We start from the raw sequence: 20,218 nt of genomic DNA, 5'->3' as shown, positions 1-20,218 counted from the left end.
AACAGCAATTGGCAAAAATCTGTCAAGAAGTAAACCTACATTGGTACCAAGCTTTACCTCTGGCCTTATTGCAAATAAGGGTCAAACCTAAGACTAAAGAAGGGCTGATCCCTTTTGAAATGTTATATGGGAGACCCTATGAGAATTATTATCAAGGAGAAGATCTCATACAGGTAGGAGAAGGATATGTACGAGAATACTTGATCTCATTAAGTAAACAATTGTCAAAAATTAACAAACAAGTAATGAGTACTCGCTCAAGAGGAATAGACCAGCCCTTACATAACATTTCCCCTGGGGAATGGGTGTATGTTAAAACTTTTTCAGGCAAACCATTAGAGGAGAAGTGGAAAGGACCATACCAGGTGCTTCTGACAACCTACACAGCAATCAAAATTAAAGAAGAGCCCACCTGGATCCATTATTCACGAGTGAAGAAGGCACCTCGAGAAACATGGACATCAGAACCTGTAGGACCAACCACCCTCAGGTTTACTCGACACTAGCCGCTGGAACTTTGATAAGTATACTAACTCTGGCTCAAGTCATTACCTTAGACTGGCCATGGTCTAGGGCTTATATTGGATATACTGGTATGTCCAGAAAAAACATTTCCAATTTAAACCTGGCCACTGTGGTCATGCACAAGAATAGACCATGTTTTGATTGGGAAAAAAGAAATGGGCTTAGTACCTTAACTGGAATAAGTGGGAAAACACAGATAGGATGTAGAGGAATTAACATACCTGACAATGAGAAACAAATATCCCAAACACAAATCACTGTAAGAGAACCTATAAAAGGAAACCTGATTGGTAAGTCCGTCTGTATGCCCGACCAATGCTGGCACAACTTTACCATAGATACACCAGTTTCTGTAATATGTCTTTGGGCTACTCTGAAAGGAGACAAAGCACTATCAAAGAAATTTATAATAGACACCACAACAACAGCAACATCACAGACTCCTGCTCCTTCATCACACCCTCAGAATATACAAAAAGAAATCATAATCTTTCCCTTGTAGGACCTTATGTAATTAGGCAATCTAATGAGCAGAAGTTACTCTTGGACCCTACATATTCTCTGAAAAAGGTCCGAGTAAAAATACAAACAAATATATCCTCTATAAAAGAGGATTGCCAACCCTTCATTCTCCAAAGTCTTAAAGGGTGGAGTGCTTGGTTAAAAACTAGATCCCATCATGAAAGAGCCCAGAGAGATCTAATGGGATGGTTTGGATCAGGGCTAGGAGTATTAAATTCAATAGATCAAGAAATGTTAATTAATAAGCTCAGTACTGTAACCTCTGATTTGGGAAAACTGGAGGGACCACTAAGATCATCATTAATGACTATAGTTGAAACAGAATCTCTTACTACAGATTTAATGATCTTGTTAACTGAACACACATCTAAAGATTTTCCGGTTGTGACTAATGTCTTTGGAAAATTACAAAAAGATGTTTCAGTAGCAATACAGTGTATCCAAACTCAGCAATGGATACAATCTGTATCGGCAGGAATTATAAGAGAAGGAACCTCTGGAATTTTACCTCAAGAGATAAGAGAGATCATATCCAGACAAGACACCACAAGCAAATTTGAAAAAGAACATCAAGCATAGTGGCAGTTAGTAAACTTCACATATAACACAGAGCAGGAGCAGATAGAGGCATATGTTCTTACCATCCGTGAGGCAAAAGAACAGACCATATTTCCTGTCTTAGCATTAGGAGCAATACATCGGGACATTGTAGTTAGACCTATAGGGCATAATGTCTGGGCAAGCTATGACAAGGACATGAGGAGGTGGCAAACTGTCAACACGAAGGCCTGTATACCTAGAGAACAACTAGGATATGTGTGTGAAAATGCTGTAATAGAGAAAGAGGATTTATGTTTAGATACAGAAGACAGTGTGTGTACATTTGAAATGTTCCCAAATACACAGGCACAGTCCCAAGTGTATTATGTGGGTAAGGGATGTGCCTGCATCAGGACACCTTGCACCAGTATAACAACTGATAATTGCAAAGAATTAACTAATGGTACTAACTTCTGTGTTTGCAATTTTACTAAAATAATAGGATGTGACTTTAGGTACACTGCTCCTGTGACCACCATGCAATTGATCTCGGAAAAATATATGTTATATCATGAAGTGCCTAAACTACAAATAGGCATGGACATTAATACCCTCCGGAAAATGCTCTATCATCCTGATATTGAACAAATGATGGAAAAGGTAAATGCTACTTCACGTCGCATGCTGTGGCAAGTGAAACACGATACAGCTGAGATAAAAAACATCGTTACAGAAATGGCAAAGACTGGAGAACATCATTGGTGGAGCATATTTCTGGGATTAACCAATAGACATTCACCCACGGCAGCTCAGCTATTTAACTTCCTGATTCACCCGATCTTGGTTTTGATGCTGGCAGCTCTCCTCCTTACAATCTATGGATGTGGTGGAAAATAAAGACTATAGCACAACAAGTACATGTGCTCTGGACTGTACAAAAAGTGATGCAAAAGAATTTGCATTAGTTAAAAGAAAAGGGGGGAATTAAAATGAAATAAAATTTAGCTATGTTAATTTAGCTATGTAAGTGTGACTTTGCAAAATGCTTAAAAGTTTCTGCCCAAACTGTGGGCAATTAAGATAACAATAGCTTAGAGAATAAGGATGGCTTTTTAGCACCTAGAGAGGGGTGGGGAACCCAAACTGTTTGAAATGATAAAACTTTATGTAACTACTCTATAATGGTAAGAATAGGAGGTAAAAACTAAGTGTCTATTTAGATAAGGCAGACTGCAAAAAGAGTGTGTGCATAGATAATTTTAAACTTGCTACTTTTGAACTGTATAAAAAGCTATGGTATTTCTTGGCTCAGCAGAGTGCACTGGGGAGAACACCTGCCCCTTTGCATTCCTCGGCCATAATAAAAGTGCTTTTCAGATTGTTCAAAGGTTTCTTTGAATCACCACGGCAACAATTACCTCTGCAAAAGGGACAAAAAAGGAAGAAAAAAGGACCGGAAGAAAGGACAACAGAGCTTCAGCACACAGAGGTAACCAAAAACTGACAAAATGGGAGAGAGGAATTCCCATAAGAGGACGTTTTCCTCAGAAATTAAAAAGACAGCTGAAGCTATAACCCATTTTTTAAAAGAACACAACAGAAATATAGAAAGAAAGACTTTGGGACTTATTGTATTGGATTTCCATAAATGAACCACCTTTACCTTTAACTGGCATTCACCAAGTGTTATCTTGGAGGAAAATAGGAAGCAAGTTAATTAAAAAAACAAGTGAATGGGATATAGAAGCTATCAAAAACTTAGCAGCATGGAGAGAGGTTATGACTGCCTTGAACTTACATTACAAAGAAGCAAAAATAGCCAGGACAGCGGACCTTTTTGCCCCCCCAACCCCGCTCTAGCCCCAGCTCCCCCACCGACCGCGTGGCCCGAAAACAATAGAGCAGGGACGGCGCACGTTAGCGGAGAGAGATAGGGGGGAGGGGGAGCCCTGGGCGGGGACAGTGCAGCGGCAGCGTGTAGTCTGGAAGCACATGGCGCTGGGTTCACCCTGGAACCATGTGCTCCTTTCTACCCCCTCCCCCCAGCCGCCGCCATTGGCGCGTGTCCGGGGTCGAGCACGGCGCTCGCCACGGGCGGTGCACCCCCCACGTGCGCGGCCGTGTGGCCTCCCGCCGCGCCGTGCATGGTCCCTACAGCGGGGGTTCCGTTGCCGACCGGGGCTGTCATGGGATCCTGTGCCTCTCGGCACGGGGCTGCCGGAGTGGCGGCCCCGTGGCCGGCGGCCGGCGGCCGGATCCGTGGCAGAGCCGCTCACGGCCGCGCCGCCCCCCCCGGGCTGGGGGGGGAACGGCGCGGGGTCGGCGACTGGGGCTTTGCCTGGGGTGCCCGCCGCCCAAGCGGCAGCGTGGCCGGCGGGTAGTTTCGTTGAGAGACCACCCGCGGCCGCGCCGCCTGCCCCGGTTGTAGCGGCCCCTGCACCGCAGGCACCGGGAGCCGCCGGTTTTGCAGCGGTGCCGGGACAGCCTGGGGCCGGGGCTGGCGGCGGCGTGGGGAGCTGCCAGCTTCATGCCGGCGGCCGCAGCTGCAGCCGCCGCCTTGCAGCTTACGGCTGCGCCCCCCGCACCATACGCCGGGCCAGGCGGAACGGTGGCCGAGGGGGCTGAGGCGGTGGCTGCGCCGCGGCAGAGCGGAACGCTGGCGGGGGTACAGACCACCAGCGCCGGTGCTGTGGGGGCTGCACCCGGGGGGCAACAGGCGAGCTGCCATTACTGGGGTCAAGAGAATTTGCTAGCTCCCTTTAGCTATGCGGCGGCCGTGAGACCACCGCAGAGAGAGTGCGGGGACGCGGCCGGGCGGCTGGGGCTCGGGGCTAGGGCACCAGCAGCAGCTGGGGCTGCGACGGGAGAGCAACGGAAGGACTGCTGTTGCGGGGGTCAGGGCGGTCCACTAACACCCTTTGGCTGCGCAGGGGCCATGAGGCCGTTGGAGAACAACCACGCAGCAACATGGACACAGCAAGCTTACTCCGGCCTTGAGGCGGAAGTGAAAGTGCCTTTTCCATCACCACCAGTTCAAACAACTCACAACAAATGCACAACAGTTAAAGTATCACCGTGGCTCTCCTACCAAGAAACCAACCCACAGCCCTTGCCAGCCTCAGAACAGCTTCTACACCAAAGACGGCCTGATGGAGGAGGAAGAAGAGAAATTGACGCCCTAGAAAGCTTAGCCGAGCTGTGGCAAAAGGAACTCAGCGAGACGACAGAACCAGAAAAAAGACAAGCAGTTTTGGATCCTGCAAAAGAGGAAGAACAGCAAATGTGGCTACAGCTACTACTTCAGCTCGAGGAAAAGGATGCAGACTGGGAAAGCACACAGAACATCTGCATGCCCAAGCACAGACCATCAGCAAAGTCAAAGCTACCGACTTTGAAGTGGACAGCATGTGTACTGACTGCATTGCTGGCGATGACAGCTGTTGGTTTTGTACTGCGAGAATTTCAGCTGGGACAACACAATCCACCTACTGACAGAACCAACGACCTAGAGGTAACATTGCAAAACACAACAGACATACAGCTATCAGCTACCATGTTTAATTTTCTAAGTCACAAAAGGACAACTTTACTAATTGACAGATTATTTGCTATTATAAAAAGTTCTTTTCTGTTACAGGGGGTAAGAATAATAATAATAAGAGGGGCCCCAAATCAAGTATTTACTTCTCACTATTTTAAAATGCTTTTAGACAATCTACACATGTGCCATACACAACATGGAAAGTCAAACCTAAACTAGTAGCAAAGAAACAACGTTACAATTTCAACTGCAGAAACACAGAATTCTTTATACACAGTCACTGCAAGAGCCTTGAGAAAGCAAAACAAACAAAACCCTCATACAACACAAGCCCAAAAATGCTCCACAAAGTTGCAACATACAGCAATACACACCTCTAAATCCACTCAAAACACAAACATGCATAAATTGGCCTATACCCAAATTAAACATTAGAATGGGAGGCAAAGACAGGAATATCAAACATTTTTAACAGCAGAACAGATATAACCTCACAATGGCCCTTAAAAAACATCCAAACCTATTTAACAAGTTTTCTTAAACTAGCATCCCCAAAGCAAAAAACAAACATTATAACCAGCAATAACCCAGACATTAACTCTGTTTCCATTGGACCCACTAAAATCACTCAGTCTGTAAAATAGAGACTGCCTCTGTCAAAGAGGAAGTCAATTGACAGCAGATTTTTCCCAGAGGTAGTTTTATTGCAGCTGAACCCACAAGTGACCCAAGAAACAGGTAGCCCTAAATCAATAAAACAATGGCCTTTCCTTAAAACAGAGGTAATGCATTTACACTGATGCCTTAAGCCCCTAATGGTTTTTTATTTTTCTAATATTTGTAAGACTCGTAAGTTTTAAAAGCAGCAACCTTCCCCCCCCCCTTGTCCCTTGTTCCTTTCCCTTTCTCCAGCACCCTTGTTTATACATTCCCTAACCCTCTTACCCCATTCTATCCTCCCTATATCACTCATAGCCCCCAATCTAATAGAAAATGTTTAGTCTTTTGTCAAGGCAAGGCCTAGACAGTTGACAGAACAGCATATCAGGGCCTAAACCACAGAATACGGTCAAGAATTAGGTAACTATGTACCCTTTGTGCTCTGAAGATGGTGAAGATGATGAAGTAAAAGCCCCCAGACTCATTTCAAGGGGGTGGACCCGGGGCGGTCCAGAGGAAAGGCCACAGGGTGGGCACATCTGGGATTGGATGGATGGTATTATAAAATGTAACCTCTCAGGCATGGCCGGCGCACGTCGTATAACATCTTAGCCTTGGCAAATAAACCCTTTCTTGTCTCACCCCTAATTAACTGCTCCTGGAGATTTTTTTTCAGCACCAAAATAGACCGGCAACAACATACACTACTAGAAAACCATATAAACACAGCCTCACTATGCACAAAAACCCTTTCACTAATCTGTCAGTCTCTCAAACCTAAACAAAGATGGGTTTTCATGCTTTTTGCCCCTATCTCAGAGTTAGAAAAGAATGAAGTTTTTGAAAACCGAGATTTTACAACTTACTTTTTAGTTAAGGTAAAGGGTAAAAAACACTTCTTGCATGATTGCCTTTGCAAAAAAGGAAATAATGTGTTGCCCCTTAAACATAATAATAATAGTTTACTGCTTAACAATTGGGTGGAATTAGATTTTGTAATTTTCTGCCGCTATTCCTGTTCCTATAGAAACTTTCCTACTAACTCCTGGCTAAACGAATAAGTAACTTACCTTTGGGTGAGGAAGACAACAAGCAAACCCCTCACTCAATCTCCTTTTTTACATAATGTGGAAAAGGAAGGCAGGACATGGCAAACTAAAACTTTGCTAACTATTCACTCATACCACTGCATTTTGCATTGTCAAGAAGATATAAGTTTTACTTGTAACATTTGTATTTTTTTGCCTTCAAATCAGTTTTCTTAAAAGTGGTGTAAATTGTTTTCTTGACAATGGAAATAAAGGGTAGAGGGTAGTTTAAAAACATTTACACATGGAATGAAATTTAACATCTCACCATCTTAAAGCCCAGTATGTTCATTAATTCATATTTTTTAAATGTAGAGCTGGCTGATACAAAGCTTTTATTGGGTTTGGCAGTTTCATGTTCTTCTAGCTGTGATGGAGTGTGCAGGATGAACCTTTTATCAATCAGCAAACAAAGTTGCTACACATATTACAGAAACTGGAGCAATATGGACAATTTACTAGGGAGTTAGATTTAAACTAAATAAATTCACATACAGGCTGTTTCAGCATAAATTGCATGCTGATTACCAATCAGTTACTGAACTCAAGGTAAAGAAAAGGATTTGAAACCTTCTGCTTCATAGTATAAAAAGAGAGAAAAATTCTCCTTATTGCCTAAAAGCCTTTGTAATTATTTTGCACTATGTAAATTAGTGTCATTTTAACCAAGAACATTTATCTCCACAAAACCAGAACACTACAGCTTCAAAAATTTCCCCTATTTTTCATTCAATTCCCAATAGCTTTAAAAATAAAAATTATTAGAAGTTATTAAATTCTCAAATGCATCCACATACATGCAATTATCACAATAATGTTATTCAAATAATAAGTATAGAATCTTAAACATTCCCATATTTGTTACATTCAAACATTCTCAAAACATTTTGCTGTCACAAAACAACATACATAATGTTAACAAGAGTGCAAAATAGCTGCTTGAAAATCACAACTACCTAAGAGGCTGAATTAAACCTGGTTATAGTTGCTCTAACTGATGTTATTAGAAATGGAGACTGTAAAACATTCCAGAAAAATTCAACAGGACCAACAATGAAATCTCCAAAGAAAACTACACAACAAAAGATTATCTTTAAAGCCTTCAGCCAAAAAGCAAAAGACACTATAACATAGAGTGACTCATCCCTATTGCTTCAAAAACTACAGATCCACCTGATCCTCGCATCTATTCCTGCCCACCTTTCATCTAAAATAGACTGAACTGTTATTAACATGTTTGCCAAGATTGTTTTTAAGGATAAAGAACAACTACAAGAAATGAACAAGACACTGAGACCACCTGCATCCGGACAAACAAAGAAGGACAATTGAACAATAAGGTACAAACCTTGGACCAGGTTCTATACAAGTCTACAACTTACTCATGTACTTAGCACATTTAAGTTGTTTTGTAATTAAGCTAAGAATGTTATAATTGATTCATGCTATGCTACAGAGTTACTTTCACATCTCGAAGTCTCCTTCCTTTGAGATTTCACTAACCCTCATTTACCTAGAACAATACACACCACATAATTCCTTGTTAATCACACAGAATCTCTTACATAAAACACATCCATTCACACACACATTCCAAATAGAATAATACAACTACACACAAAAAATGCTTCAAAGGCAAAAAAGAAGGGGATCGGGAACACTTATAGGAACATCATATGTTCTAAATTTCTTAAACTGTGATGATGCAAACCATAGCAGGTATGAATACCAACATAAAACTGTTTTCACCTTCCAAAGCACCAATTGTGATTGAAGGTCTAGTATCTAGGCAATGATCAAGACCAGTAGATTTCATAAATGGAGGGGAGATATATGCCTGTGTATCAAGGAGTGCTAAATTGCGGGAGATTCCTTCTGGAGGTATCAGGCCTTATATTGGCCCTCCCCTCCAACAGAAGCAATCGCCAGAAAAAATGAGTAAAGAAATTAGATTTAAAGAAACACAACCAACAATAGTAAAAGGAACACACCACACATTAAGAAACATACTCTAAAAACACAAATAAAGGGGGGGAAAGAGATATGGATCTAGTCCCTATATGTGTAAATCTACATTAACACTTCTTCAAAACAGGAACAATCACAAAGAAGCAATAAATGATACAACAGAACCAAAAGAAACACACAAACAGTAACCAATACAAAACCAAAACTCCATGATTCAAACACAATAAAGGGTTTAAGAATGCATGTGTGAGGAGAGAATGAAACGGTGGCCACCGGAGTATGAATGAAAAAGTTGAGTGGACACATGTATGTGTGTGTGAACGCAATATACTTTATAGCAAGACATTTTAAACATTACCTCAAAGAACACCACCTCAAACACAACATCTACAACCCAACACATTTCCCTTTCAAATAAAGATGATGCCATTACACAAAGTCACCCTCAGATAAAAGGTTATACACATTTTCAAACCCTGGATAATTTGAGGTTGCTTGAATATTGCACGAACCAATAAAGTTGTAAACAGTTCAATAAAAGCCTTGTGATGATAGGTCCTGGTTTTTATAAATAGTTGAAATAAGATTGGTTATGATAAGAATGTTTAAAAATGTATTGTTTCACAACTTGTTAATTAAATAGAGAGAGAGGAGATGTAGCAAGGAAGAATGTGACAAGGAATCATGGGAGTAGTAGTTTTCTGGGTTCTCATGCATGCTCAATCAATACTTGATTGTCATTGTGACATGTGACATTGTGACAAGTCTGCCCTCTGAAAGTCCAAAGTAGCAGTTCTGCTAATCCTTGTCCTCACTTCTCCAAGAATCTCCCGTCACTCTATCATTTCGTGGTCCCTGTGCTCAAGACAGCCTCTGACCACCACAACACCCACCAGTCTTTCTCTGTTCACAAACAGTAGGTCCAGTGGGACACCTTCCCTAGTTGGCTCACTCACCAGCTGTGTCAGTTCTCTTCCACACACTCCAGAAACCTCCTAGACTGTTTCCTCTCTGCTATGTTGTATTTCCAGAACACATCTGGCAAGTCGAAGTCCCCCATGAGAACAAGGGCCAGCGATCATGAGACTTCCCCCAGCTGCTTATAGAATATTTTTTCGCTGCCTCTTCATCCTGGTTGGGTGGTCTATAACAGACTCCTGCCACAATATCTGCCTCATTGGCCTTCCCTCAGATTCCTTCCCATGAACACTCAGTTGTCACCATCATCAAGCTCCAGACAATCAAGACATTCCCTAACACACAGGGCTACCCCTCCGTCTCTCCTTCTTTGCCTGTCCCTTCTGAAGAGTTTATAGCCAGCCATTGCAGTTTTCTAGTTGTGTGAATCATCATCCCACCATGTTTCCATGATGGCAGTGTTATAGGTTAGAAATCCAGGAGAATTTTTCTTCCCCCTGTGCCCCACTGCCTTACAAAAGAATCTAGCTGGCTAAGCTGCATTCCTACCGAATGGCCCATCAGAGGCTGGGGGGAGAAGGGAAGAGTTTTGGGAGGGGGTGGCTGGCTCTTCTCAGAGGGCAGAGATCAGACTGCAGGGTTCACTTGAGAAGGGAGACAGTCTGTGTGCAGGCAGTTTTGGGAGAGGGGAGCCTTGAGGTCGGTTTTCTTTCGCTGGCCTCGGCTTCCTCGTAGGCTGCCTTTGCCTCCGGCCTGAGTTTTGGTGTGTTTTCATCAGAGAGGTCTTTGTGCTCGCTGGGAGAAAAGGAGGAGCTTTGGGGCACCGTCATCTGAGAACAACAGTGAGTCTTGTGGGGGTGGACTGCTTTTCCTTCTGCCCTTCTTCCATTGGGGGAAGGGCCCTCCCATTGTTTCTTTTTCGGCTTCTCCCGCGATCCGAGACCACCCCCCAGACCCCTCTCCCTGCGTGGTGACTGCCAGAGCCTGACAGCACCCCCTGCAGGTCAACACAGAGAACTGCAGGCTCTACACCTCCAGCAACCCAACAGCGCCCCCTGCAGGCCACGATTAGGACTGCGCTAAAGGACAGAGAAGTATTCATTCAGACTTTTTTTTGTTTGTTTATTTTTTCCTTTTGTTTGAAGGGGAGTTTTTGGGTACAGGACTATTGCCTAGGGGTTTTTTTGTGTTCTGTTACTGTTCTTGCCAACATACATATATCTTTTAATAAAGGGTTGTTATTTCTTCTGTTTTTTCCACACTTCCTTGATTAAAGCCCCTTAATTTTGAATCCACAATTGCTGAGAGAGAGGAGTTTGGTTTTCTCTTAACTCACCCTCTTTAGCAAACTTTCCAGTCTCTTCAAACTGAGACAGGCAGCCATGTCATAGTTTTCCTGCTATACAATGGCTTCTAGCTCCTCCTGTTTGTTGTCCATGCTGTGGGCATTGGTGTAGATCCACTTCAGTCATGCCACTTTTTTAGGGGGGAGAAGCCCCAATTCGTGTGTGATCATTCTCAGGCACTTCTGGGATTTCTAACACATCAGTAACCCTTGTGTCTTTGCTACCACATGGATCTCCATCCCCTACCTCCACTGAGGTGGCAGACCAAAGGACCTCACTGGCACAGTGTATCTCAAACATTGGTGTGCTGCCCATAGGCTTCTCTCTAGTGAGCCTGGCTTTATCCCTTTCCCCCTTCGAATCTAGTTTTAAGATCTCTCAATGAGCCCTGCTAACTCCTGTGCAAAGATCCTTTTCCCCCTTTGAGACAGGTGAACCTCTCTGTTGCCAGTAGGCCTGGTGTCATGTAAACTGACCCGTGATCAAAACAAAACAAAATTCTGCCAGTGACACCAGGTTCAGAGCTAGGTATCAATCTGCTGGCTCTTCCTGTTTCTTCCCTCATTATTGCCTGCAACTGGAAGGGCAGAGAACAACTCTTGTGCTCCTGATCCCTTAACCAGTCACCTCAAGGGCCTGAAGTCTCTCTTGATTGCCCTTGCAACTTCATTGCTGCTTACCTGAAAGCTTTCTCACCACATCTTTTACCTGGGCCCCAGGGAGGCAGCTGACTTCTTTAAGAAGTGGGTCCAGTCTGCATATGAGGCCTTCTGTTCCCTTCAGAAGGGAGTCTACTATGACAACAACTGGTCTTTTTTTCTTTATGGAAGCAGTCTTGATGCAGGGCATAGGCTGACTTAACCTCAGCGACACCTGCATGCTAGATATACTATTGTCTTTTGTCATTGTTCAGTTCCACTTGCAGAGCCTTGTACCTATTATGCCAGGGCACCTGGGGAGGTGGGGTAGTCACAGATGAGACGTGCCTGCTGCATTGGTTAGGAACTTGTCACCATTACCCCCTATCCTTTAAGTCACCATATTAAGCCAAGCAGAAAGAAGATAGGGAATCTTCCCTATCATGTGCCTTGTCTGCCTGTTGGGCCTGTCCCAGGAAAGGTAGGGTTTAGTTCCAGTAGTCTCTCTCTTGCACTCCCTGATACTCTTCAACCTACTCACCTCCTCCTGGAGCTCTGTCACTAAGCTGAGGAGTTTCTCTACCTGGGCACACCTCCCACAGGTGTGCTCACTACTGCTGTCCAATACTGGCATAAGAGCAGGACTCACCCTTCAGCCTGACACCTGGGTAGCAGCATGCTCCCATCAGAGCTCTGCCTAGACAGCTGTTTCAGTCATGGTGGGTGCAGAGCTTAGAGAGGCTGTAGCTGTCTGCCAGGTGGATACCATTGCTCCCTGGTTGAGCTGGCAGGGCCTTAGCACCCTTCCTGCATGCCCTCCTGCACAACCTGCTACACCATGCCCTGGCTGAAGTGCCACAGGGGGTAGCCGTCATTACTCAGGGCCTTGTCCATGCCTCATCAGCCACTCTCATGCAAGCTGCCAGTCTCAGCATTCTCCTGGGGTTTCCCCAGCTCAGGACACCATCACCAACACCCCCCTCATAGATCCCCTGCTCCTCTGCAAAATGCACCTGCACCAGAGCTGCTTACCTTGGCTTTCTTAAAAAATATAAAACCAAACCTATTCATATAGTCACGTAACAGTATCACACATTAGGCCTCAAAAACTGTTATAGAGTATTTTAGTCAAACACTGCAAGTTTCACTGCAACTGATTGTGCTGATAAAATGTGACTACTTCCAAGGGGTCTGGAATTGCAACTTAGTGATATTATGTTAGGGTTCCCCTGCCCCTACAAATAAGATTTTCAACACAAATAGGAAGTCATCTACCATCTCAATATGGCTGAAAGTCAAGAGACACTGGATGCTGACAGGCTTTTTCCCAAGACTTCCCCTTTCATAGTTTCAGACACCAAAAGTGTCTTAGAGCACTGGTCAACAACTGTAAGAGATTCACAGCATTTGCAGTGTGAAGGTTTTTTTATCCAGTTGAAGTACATTAGAAAGAAACTTAAAATGTACATAAACTTTTTCAGAATTTCTGCATGTCAAAGATTATAACTGATACCAAATTGGGTGCTTACCTATCTGGAAGCATACACGCAAGAGAGATACAAGACCTATCACTCTTCACAGTGAGAATAGTGCTAGGAACTACACTGCAAAACCCGTTTGTGTCATTTTTACTCTTTCTACTAATTTTACTGAATTAAATGAAAAATCCATACAATTATGAATAGAAAAAATGCATCATTTAACCTGCATCATTTTCAGCACACATAGACTTCACACTAAGGAAAGAACACTGAGATGTGATGCACATTATGAAGAAATTATATAGTACTCATTCAAAATTCATGGAATGATTAGAAGACAAAAAATTGGGGAAAAAAACAAAATATGGTACAACCTAGAAGCAACATAGGCACACTGGAAATGGGTATTTTCCAGGATTTGTTGAGAAAAAAAGTGTGCTGGTTTTGGCTGGGGTAGAGTTAATTTTCTTCCCAGTGGCTGGTATGGGGTTGTGTTTTGGATTTGTGCTGAACACAGGGTTGATAGGATAGAGATGTCTTTGTTATTGCTGAGCAGGGCTTGCACAGAGCCAAGGCCTTTTCTGCTTTTTGTACTGCCATGCTGGGGAGGGGACTGGGGATGCATGGGAGGCTGGGAGGAGACTCAGCTGGGACAGGTGACCAACCCCAAGTGACCAAAGGGATATTCCAGACCATATGGCATCATGCTCAGTATATAAAGTGGGAGGAAGAAGGAAGAAGGGGAGGACATTTGGAGTGATACTGTTTGTCTTCCTAGGTAACTGTTGCACATGATGGGGCCCCGCTTTCCTGGAAATGGCTGAACACCTGCCTGTCCATGGGAAGCAGTGAATTAATTCCTTGTTCTGCTTTGCTTGTGGCTTTTGCTTTGCTGTGGCAGGAGAGCCTACCCCAATCAGACCTAAAATCCAATCAGAGAATGCATACAATGCAAACCATCATGCAAACCATCATGCAAGTTCAACTGCTTGCTCCAGGGTGCTGTCTTGGTGTTGATTATACTAAAACCAACCTGGTTCACCAGACTTTGAATACACATCCTGCTGTTGAAACAGGATTTGACAGATAAGCTGGTAGCTGGACTGTTAATTTGTGTGATTAGCAGTTAATCACTTTATACTATAAAAGTCCAGTCCCCTTTAATACAGTCAGGTTCTTCTAACATAACCCTTCTTGGGGTGTATGTGTGGAGATTCCTCCCTTGGGTGGGGACGCCCTCCAAGGACACTCCTCCAGGTTAAGAGGAAGAGATCTCCCCATGAGTGTTGGTATGGGTGAGCTACATCAAATCTCTACTTAATAATTTCTTTTTGCTAGCTTTACTATAATTGCTTTAATAATTGCTTCAGTATAGTGCATTATCCTATTTTATATTATACTACTAGTAGTTTTAGCATTTATATTGTTGTGTAGTAAATAATTCTGATTAAGATCTTTTGTCTGATCATTTGTAATAATAAATGATTCATTTTATATAAATATTCTCCTTTTGTTAATCAATAAAGCCTGTGGGACAAAACTGGTTCAGTCACACCTCTGTAATTCTTTAAATTTAAACTGTTGACATAATCTGAGGCTAAGATAGGATTCAGCTGCACCTAGGCTCCTCTCTGAGCAGGGGTTTCGAAAGCAAGGGAGTCCTTTCTTCACCTTGTGACTCAACAGCAGGGCTTTTATAATAAATTTTGTCTAAGCCTTCCACTCCCACCCAAGACATTTCCCTATTAAACTGTCTTTATCTCAACCCACAAGTTTTCCAGCTTTTACCCTTCCAGTTCTCTCCCAGATCCCACTGGTGGGAGAGTGAGCGACCAGCTGCATGGGGCTTGGCTGCTGGCTGGGATTATACCACAACACAAAGTCACATCAAAGTTCCACTTAAATATTCAAGCATATTAAATCAAAGATGTCACTACATGAAGGCTCAACAGTGTCTAAAGATTCAGTGACATTTACAGATAGGCTTAAGCCTATCAAAACTTAGTTTGTGATATATTCTTAATGTCTATTACCAGCTACTAAGTGTAACACTTACAATGCTGTAACCAATTACATTATTAGGATTATGGTTTTTTAAAAAAGCTTTCCATTTAAGGCCATTTTAAACTGTTATTTGCATTAAGAAATCTTATAGACTAACAGAGAGAGAAAGCTATGTCAAAGCACTTACCAAACTGACTAAGGACTGAGGACTGAGTAATGGGTGGTTTTAGATCCCAGGATGATGTGGTAGTGGTGGTAGAACTATTATTGTTTTGTTGAGAGGTAAACTGACCCAAACCTGGAGATTTCAATTGGTCCAAGATTTGAGATCCAGCAGAGTTTGTCAATTTAGAGGACTCAAGTTCACCAAAGCCAGAACAAAGAACTGCAGACTACCAAAAGACACAAAAAAATAAAAAAAAAAAAGGGAAAGAGTGGAGGTGTGTATTTAATAAATAATTTGAACATAACCATAGGATCAATGCCTACAGCTGGTATTTATCAGCAACCAAAACCTCTTCAGTCCTAGATTACTAATAAATCACAGAATCACAGAATTGTTAGGGTTAGAAGGGACCTCTGGAGATCATCCAGTCCAACCCCCCTGCCAAGGCAGGGTCACCTGGATCAAGTGACACAGGAACACGTCCAGGTGGGTTTTGAACATCTCCAGAGAAGGAGACTACATGACCTCCCTGGGCAGTCTGTTCCAGTGCTCCCACCCTCAATGGAAAGAAGTTCTTCCTCATGTTGAGGTGGCACTTCTTGTGTTTTAGTTTATGACCAGTAAAAAAATCAACAGTTGGAGCATATGACCAGATCCTCTCTGGTTATCACTGATACAACTTCCATCACTGATTACAATACTGATTTTCTGTAACCATGCATCTCAAAATAGCAACTAATAGTTGCATTTATTCTCTGAAAATCAGTTCAAGTGCCCAATTTCAAGCCGTCACAATTGACTCAGAAATAATCAGGTTTTCACAAGAAGCAGTCAGATATGTGCTTGCAAATAACACATCACAGTTTTCTGGCATAGAACTCTTCACTATAAACAAGTGATTTCATCCAAAATATGCATGCAGTAAACTCATCTGCTCTCTACTCAAAAATTAATACAAGTACTTCATGTGAACCAAGAAACAACTACTTAGCAAAACTAGAAAGAAAAAGTAGTCTTTATTTTGTGTGTGTGAATGGAAGGAATAGAATTAAGAATTCCTTCAACATCTGCAACCTGAATTTTATAAATACTGAAACATGTCATGAAATGACTCATACTGGAAAAGTTATTTAACCTGAAATATTTACTCATAAAGAATATTTAGAAAGCATAAAATAATTTTACCAGACTTTGAGGAGAATAAGAGTTTACAGCACTGGAGCTGCCACTTCCTGATGCCATCTGGGTGCTGTGCTGAGAATTTGTGAAGACTAGGGCTTGGCCAAAGGTCTGCTGCTGGGGAGCCTCAAATGAGTTGCCTTCTGTCTCTTGGGTAAAGGTCACAGGCTTTTCAGGCTTTTGAAACAGTGTTACCAAATCAATGCTATAAGACAAAGAAAAGTTTGGAATAAACACAATGATTAGACTGTGCTAAAACTGAAGAAAGCACAAACAATACTAAAGCTGCTGTACCAGCAACAGAATTATTACTGATTAAGTCTTTTCAAATATTGCTTGTCTGCCATACAAAAGAGGCAGAAGAGAGGTTTTTGCCAGAAAATTCTGCTAGCTGAAACCTACCATTACAGCTAGAATATAAATTGTCTTTGCTCTCATTTCAAACATTATCAAATTTATAACATCATGTATCACATAAATAACCTATATGATTAATATAACCAAGTAACTGGAGACAAGTCATAAAAGATACATTGTATTTAAGCTGCAAACCCATTATATATCAATAATCCACATTCTCTGTATATCAAGCTATTCCTTTAAAAAGAGCAAGGGATAAAAGTCCTACCTTTGTATGGGGCGGGTATTAGGACAGTAAAGAATGAAGTCACATGCAGCAATTGAGTAAATATGTGATTGTATGGAAGTCACAAGAGCAGCAGAAATAAAAGCTAAGTTTTTTTATAGTAGGCACATATCCAAAATTACTCTACTACACATACCTGAGCAGGATGAGAAATGTGAATTTTCTTACATTTAACAAGGCTTACTAACGCCTACACGTGTTTAACACAGGTTTATCCAAAGAAAAGCAAAGTATTCAGACAATAAAACAATCTACTTAAAAAATTTTGATTTAAGTTTATCCTAAATATACCACAGGCTTGGGCTGAAGAGCTGCTTCCAGCACTTTGATTAGCATAGATTTCTTAATGTCCAAGCCTTTCTTATGGCAAGTAAAAAAACAACCAAAATACCAAAACAAAAAAAACACAAAACAAAACACCAGGATTCGAGTTGATGAACTAAAATATTTTCTAACATAATTTGAGGGACATCCACTGGAAGAATATTTGCATTAAAACAATGAACATATGAGCATATCACAGAATCACAGAATAGTTAGGGTTGGAAGGGACCGCTGGAGATCATCTAGTCCAATCCCCCTGCCACATCACCTTTAAGAAGGAAAGGAATGGAATATAGACTGTAAGTCAAGTGCAATCATGCCTCCTCCAGGTCACACCCATGTTATAAGGAAAATTTTGCTGCAGTCTGAAGTACAGCAGTACAGCTGTATCAGGATGTTTGGGACCATTAGGCCATCTAGTTTTCAGATCTCATGTTATCCAACTACAGAAGTCTTACCTTAACCTGCTCTTTGAGGCTAATGCAGGCAATTGATTCCACATAATTGGCCAGGCATTTGGTGAAGACAAAGGCAAGCAAAGGCAGCAACTGCCATATTTTTCATTCTCTATCTGAATTCTATATCATCAGTTAAGGGAAAAAATTGTGATGGCGAGATTTTCCTGGTAAGCAACACAAGCTTTTCTGTCAACATATTTGTCAAAGCACTATGCTCTGAACACTTTCTGCATCTACAGGGGCAGGGTTTTCATTTTCTGGACAGCAAAGCCAGAGCTTCCTTTTCAACAGCACCAAAGTTTTCTTCCAGGCTACTTTTGTTCCTGCCTATAAGCAGTCTGTGCAGAAGACAGGGTCTTGTCAGTATTGTGTTCACGGATTTGGTAAGTTTGACTCCACTTCTGTAGTCAATAATAGGTAACACAGGAACCCACAAAAGCAAGACTTTCGCAATTTTGAAACTAGTTTGACCAATCTCTGACCAAGGCTGCCCTGTGTTTTAGTCAACATTTTATATGTGCAAGCTAGCATTGCTTCACCAAGCAGAAAGTTTTTAAGGTATAGGGAAACCGTGGAAGAAGAGCTTACCTCTGCCTAGGAGTCACATGATTCTCAGCTGGAACAGAGGAAGCAGTAAAGACTTTTGTTTCAGAAAGCTGAAAAAGTGTGTGGGGGAAAGTTATTTTAATCATACACATGCTCACACTTCAGTTCTGCGACATCTTCAGATATTCCATCTTGATCATGCACTTTTAAGGTAAAAGTAAAGTCAAACTATCATTACAACCAGTTATGCTGCAGCTCTGCTTAAAAAGACAAAAACATGTAGTCAAACTTCAGCAAAGTCTTCTCCACAGAATTAAGTACCAATTTAATTAAAGTGTTAGGAAATTTGATCTACTCAGCACTGAATAGTATACTAATGTAACTACATCAGTTTGGGAAATAGTTTAACTGAAAACTATACCACTAGAAAGTAATTAATGTGACATCTGGTATATCATCAGTGTGCAGACATAATTCAGGACTCCATAGAGCAGCTCTGATAAACCTTGTTGCAGAAGTCTAACACATTGCACCATTCCCATTAATTTCATGTATCCCTGTGTTTTACATTTCAGCTCACATCACTGGTGGAGGCAGGTTTGCACTCAGGTACGTACAGTGAACTAGCATTTGTGGTTTCTTCTTGGCAGTTCTGCTAGGGGTGGTAATAACATCTTAAATAGATTGTTCTGAAAGCATGAGTTTAAAAACAATAATAAAGGCAGAACTATGTAATTGCTTTTACTAATATAAAAAGTCAGACCATCCACAGCAGAAAACTGTACTGCTCCCACCATGCTGTTACAATAAAGATAGATACTTGCACAGGTAGTTGGGGACAGGGAGCTGGTTGGTTGGCATTTTGGGGGGGAAAGGGGGTGATTTTGGATTGTAGGGGGGTTGGTTGTTTCCTGTTTGGGGGTTTTTTAATAGCTTTTCTCTTGACAAGAATACTTGCAAACCAGAATAAGTCTTAAACCAGTACAGGTTTGATTTAACAAGGCAGAGATATGCACAAAGAATGTCTTTAGAATGTGACATTTGAATCTAGCTCTTCCAGGAAACGATGCCTTTTTAATTGCTAGCAGCCCAGTTTAAAGGACATCATGGACATAAGCCAATTTCATCTGCCATCCCACGGGCAGCTCTACTGAAAGCATGTATGTCCCTGTACATGATCATCTGATTGGTATTCTCCTGTGAAACACTTGATTTAAGCAGGATGCAGAAGGTCTGACTGGGAGCAAATCACTTACTACTCAGAGGTGAAGTTCAAATGCTTCATGTGCTCTCCTAGCACTACACTGGGTCATGAAAAAATGCCACCATAGTTCCTTCCTCCATTTCCTTCCCTTCCTGCGAATACAACATATTTTAATCCCATATTTGTGGAACACAACTCTGTTCTGTGCATAATGCTGCCAGCCCGCAACTCTGTGTACTGACCAAAACAAAGAAAGAAGATTCAGCTCAAGCATATTTCCAATTAAAAAGGCTATTTCTCTATTGCTCAGCCCTTTCCCCACCATATGTGTTATTTTAGAACAACGTGTACTGTACTTTCTGTGGTGTCATGCATTATACGGCACAAGGTCAACTAATGGCACAAGCAGCAACCTATGGTCTACAATCTCTTGGTTAAATAGCAAATTCTTAGTAATGTCAACA

The 20,218-nt window shown here is 42.0% G+C and overlaps 1 protein-coding gene across 2 annotated transcripts in view; it reads right to left on the bottom strand.

Annotated features, from left to right (window-relative positions):
• The window catches only part of LOC135404386 (ubiquitin-associated protein 2-like), a 203,776-nt gene that overhangs the window by 78,822 nt on the left and 104,736 nt on the right, over positions 1 to 20,218 (bottom strand). For both annotated transcript variants that reach the window (XM_064639113.1, XM_064639112.1), the window contains 3 exons: positions 18,593 to 18,660; positions 16,583 to 16,781; positions 15,419 to 15,623 (listed from right to left, as the gene is read on the bottom strand). In XM_064639113.1, the coding sequence (XP_064495183.1) occupies positions 15,419 to 15,623; positions 16,583 to 16,781; positions 18,593 to 18,660 (472 nt within the window). The remainder of the gene's footprint in view (positions 1 to 15,418; positions 15,624 to 16,582; positions 16,782 to 18,592; positions 18,661 to 20,218) is intronic.

This window comes from Pseudopipra pipra, chromosome W (assembly GCF_036250125.1).
Source record: "Pseudopipra pipra isolate bDixPip1 chromosome W, bDixPip1.hap1, whole genome shotgun sequence".
Taxonomy (NCBI): domain Eukaryota; kingdom Metazoa; phylum Chordata; class Aves; order Passeriformes; family Pipridae; genus Pseudopipra; species Pseudopipra pipra.
This window is presented reverse-complemented; position numbering and strand designations above follow the sequence as displayed.